Source organism: Nicotiana tabacum, chromosome 1 (genome assembly GCF_000715075.1).
Source record: "Nicotiana tabacum cultivar K326 chromosome 1, ASM71507v2, whole genome shotgun sequence".
NCBI classification, from domain to species: Eukaryota; Viridiplantae; Streptophyta; class Magnoliopsida; order Solanales; family Solanaceae; genus Nicotiana; species Nicotiana tabacum.
In genome coordinates this window covers 69,495,533-69,500,120 of record NC_134080.1, presented here as the reverse complement: position 1 = coordinate 69,500,120, position 4,588 = coordinate 69,495,533, and the positions used below count along the sequence as shown (strand labels likewise).

The window sequence follows — 4,588 nt, the reverse complement described above, 5'->3', positions numbered from 1 at the left end:
ATGGGTTCCAGGAACCCAGTAACTTTTGTTTAGGTGTTGTGTTTATATTAAGAAATAATTAAATGTATAACAATATTTATATAGGAACCCAGTTACAAAATGTTTTGCTGGTTCAATGGTAAGATGCGGAACCTAAATTGATTTTCCGTAACCCAATGCAAGTTCGAATCCCATCAGCTTACTTTACTTTTTCCTATATTTTTTTGCACAAAGTTTTATGCACTTTCCCTTGTCAGGTACCAGCTTTTAGCCTTCACCTTTACTCTATTTGTTTAATTAAAATAATAATAACAAAGACTTGACTCAAACTAAAAAGGACACAAGTCAACAACCACTAATAAAGGTTCCTCAAACTTCTGTCTTCGAAATCCCTTCTGTCTTCCAAATCCTAATTCAAACTTTCAAAGAAAAGTTAGGGTTTTAAAAGTTTACATTCTTTCTTCAATGATTTGGTTTTAATCTTTAGGCTGCCACTTCATTGCAGTAGGTATTTCGATCTCCCTCCTCCTCCTCCTTCTTTTTTAATTGTTTTCCTCTTATACAATATTATGTGAAATAACATCTCTTAAATTGTTATACCATTCTCATGACCATTTTTTGTAAAAGTAGTGTATTAATATTCATTGGGATTTGGAGTTGGGGACCATATACTTTAATACTTATTTTTTCCTTTTTCTAGATTTAATAAATTTTAATTTTTTATTTAACTTATGAAGTTGGAATTCTAGATTTTATTTTTAAAAGGGGGTGTATTTATTGCAAATAAAAAAAGTATAAGAAATTAAAGAAAATTTGATCTTTAAAAGTTAGTCTCCTAAAGTTATTAAATTGCACCTTCAAATTAATGTAATTTTCTCTATATTTCCATGGAAGCCAATACACATTTTGATCTCTACTATTTGTACTAAAGCTACTCAGAACTTGTCTATTATTAAGCCATTGATTAACTATAGTTTGTTCTTTCTTTGAAATATTTTTCTCCCAAGAATTAATTAAAGTGGAAGTTGTGTAATATTAATGAAAAAACTAATATGTTGCAAAGTGATCTTTTGACTAACATTCGTTATTTAATTTGGTTAGAGTCAAGATGATCAAGAGATTCTTGAAGCCGCAAACCTTTTCAGGTTCTACTTCTAGTTCTCCTTCACTAAGCTCTCCTTCATGTTCAGTGGTTAATAATAATGTCAATTCTTCTCAATCGTCACACAAAGATAATATGTTGGATTTGAAACTTCTTGAATGTGATCCGGGTGAAAGAAAACAAATTTCAGAATATCCTCCTAATTTACGTGATCGAGTGAGAAGACATTACATTGAAACAGGCTATGATGGAGCTAGTAACATGCAGGGTGAAATTAATGGCCTTAAGACTTTGATTATGAATGATACTCCTTCGGTATACTGCATACATTATTTTGTTCATCAATTACAATTGACCTTGTGGTTGTTGCAAAGAAACATTATGAGGCAGAACAATTTTTTGATATTCTTGCAAATATTTTAAATATTGTTGGAGGTTCTTTTAAGCGCAGGGAGATGCTTCGAAATGATCAAGCAGAAAAGCTGGAGGAACTACTAGTGCTTGGTGAAATTCATACGGGTAGCGGATTAAATCAGGAACTTGAACTTCAAAGGGCAGGTGATACTCGCTGGGGTTCTCATTTTAAGACAGTGCATAACTTTGTTAGTTTATTCTCATCAATTGTTCATGTACTTGGAGTTATTTCAATTGAGGGTTCAAATAATCATGAGAGATCAACAACAAAAAGTCTAGTGGATGACATAAGATCATATGAGTTTCTATATATGTTGCATTTAATATTAAAAGTATTGGCACTTAATATGATTTAAATATGGCTTTGCGGAAAAAAAAAGATCAAGATATTGTAAGTGCCATGAAGCTTGTTGGTTTTGCAAAGAGACAATTGCAAGTTATGAGAGAATCTGGATGGAATTCTTTGGTAGAAGACGTCTCTTTATTTTGTGTCAAGCATGATATTGTAATCCCCGAAATGGATATGAATTATTTTCGTGGAAAGTCGAAGCGTAAGAAATCAAGTGTTACATATTCTTATCATTTGCGTGTAGAGGTTTTCTATACATTATTGATTGTAACTTTCAGAGTTTAATAGTCGTCTCAGTGAAGTGAATACTTATCTACTTCCTGGTATGGCTAGTTTGAGTCCAGATAATTCTTTTGCAAATTATGATAAAGACAGGATTATGAAACTTGCAACACACTATCCGAATGAGTTCACTAATTCTATACTTGAGGATCTTGGTTTTGAGCTTGACATCTATATTGACTATGTGAGAGAGGCGGGCAATGAATTCTCTAACTCGAAAAGCCTTGGAGATCTTTCAGAGACAATGGTTAAAACAAATTTGCACATGACTTGGAGACTTTTTTATTTGCTTGTGAAGTTAAGTTTGATATTGCCTGTCGCTATTGCAACGGTAGAAAGGGCTTTTTCTTCGATGAAGTATGTTAAAAGTGACTTGCGAAGCAGAATTGGTGATGAATTTTTGAATGATTATTTAGTTTGTTATATAGAGGATGAAGTATTTGAAAGCGTACCTAATGATATGATCATTGATCATTTTCAAAACATGATAAGTCGTCGAGTACAATTGTGATGAGAATATTTATATTTATATGTTGTTTTTAAGTATTTTTTTATTTTGTAAATATATGTTGAATATTGATACTTGTTCCTTAGTTCGACTGTTATGATATATTGACTTGAAGTTGTGGTAGGAACCTATACACTTCAATTCCTAGATTCGCCTCTAGCAGTACGTACTTTTGATTGAACTTCTAAATTTTAATAGCCACACTTTCTCACGAATGCTAAAATGGTGTCACATACTCTTGGAAGAGCTGGGCCAACCCCGAAGATTTTATTAAGATTTAAAAGTTGATGTTTTTATTTTCAATATGTTTTTGAGTACAGTGATACTACTGTTTATATATTAGCTTTAATTTGGATTTAATCAAAATTTTAGGCCACACATAAGACTCAAAAGTTGTTGTCTAACTTTCAATATGTTTTTGAGTACACTGAAGCGTGTACTGTAAGGAGGTTGGTTGAAGCAAGTATGGGAGAGGGTGGTTGAAGCAAGGCTGAGGATGACAGTGTCCTTCTCCGACAACTAATTTGGTTTCATGACGGTTCGCTCTACTACAAAAGCTATACACCTTGTTAGGAGGCTGGTTGAACAGTACAGAAATAGGAAGAAAGATCTACACATAGTGTTTATTGACCTAGAAAAAGCGTATGACAAGGTTCCTAAAAAAGTTCTCTGGAGAAGCATGAAGGCAAAAGGTGTGTCGGTTCCTTACATTATGGCGATTAAGGACATGTATGATGGGGCAAAGACTCAGGTTAGGACAGTAGGAGGCGACTCTGAGGATTTTCCGGTTGTTATGGGGTTACACGAAGGTTCTGCGCTTAGTCCGTTCCTATTCGCCCTGGTGATGGATGCGTTAACACATCACATTCAAGGGGATGTGCCTGTTATCAGATTCGCCGATGACATAGTTCTGATTGATGAGTCGCGAACCGGTGTTAACGAGAGGCTGGAGGTTTGGAGACAAGCTCTTGAATCTAAGGGTTTCAAGCTTAGCAGGAACAAGACGGAATACCTGGAGTATAAGTTCAGCGCTGAGCAGAGGGAAGTGGGCGTGGATGTGATGCTTGAATCACAAGTCATCCCGAGTAGAGACAGCTTCAAGTACCTTGGGTCGGTTATCCAGGGGGGAGGGGAGATCGACGAGGATGTTACACACCGTATCGGGGTAGGATGGATGAAGTGGAGGTTAGCATCTGGAGTATTATGTGACAAAAGAGTGCCATTGATACTCAAAGGTAAGTTCTATAAAGCGGTGGTTAGGCCGGCCATGATGTATGGGGCTGAGTGTTAGCCGGTTAAGAAATCACATATCCAGAAGATGAAGGTAGCAGAAATGAGGATGTTGAGGTGAATGTGCGGGCATAGTAGGATGGATAAGATTAGGAATGATGATATTTGGGAGAAGGTGTGCGTGGCTCCCATTGATGACAAGATACGGGAAGCAAGGCTCAGGTGGTTCGGGCACGTTTAGAAGAGAAGTCTAGATGCTCCGGTAAGGAGGTGCGAATGGCTGGTTGTGGAGGGCTCGAGAAGAGGTAGAGGGCGACCTAAGATGTATTGGGGGGAGGTGATTAGGCAGGATATGGCGATACTTCAGATTTCCGAGGACATGACACTTGATAGGAACATGTGGAGGTCGAGTATTAGGGTTGTAGGCTAGGAGGTAGTTGAGTCTTGCCTTATGCCATAACTTTGGGAGACTAGTTTGGTAGGGATACTATTTTGCTTTTGCTTTGTATCATTCCTCTTGATTTCATGTTGTTCTTATTTTTCATATATATATTTCTGTGGTGTTACTAATATTATCTTCTTTTGTCTTTTTGTCTTCTTGAGCCGAGGGTCTTTCAGAAACAACCTCTCTACTCCTTCGGGGTAGGGGTAAGGTCTGCTTACACACTACCCTCCCCAGACTTCACTAGTGAGATTTCACTGAGTTATTGTTGTTATTGTTGTT

At 36.4% G+C, this 4,588-nt stretch overlaps 1 protein-coding gene across 1 annotated transcript; it reads left to right on the top strand.

Moving 5' to 3' along the window:
* The first annotated feature begins 2,169 nt into the window (after nucleotides 1–2,169).
* Nucleotides 2,170–2,637, top strand: LOC142162840 (uncharacterized). Its single transcript, XM_075219816.1, has one exon. It carries the CDS (start codon nucleotides 2,170–2,172, stop codon nucleotides 2,635–2,637), a length of 468 nt encoding a protein of 155 aa, XP_075075917.1.
* Nucleotides 2,638–4,588: the final 1,951 nt, after the last annotated feature.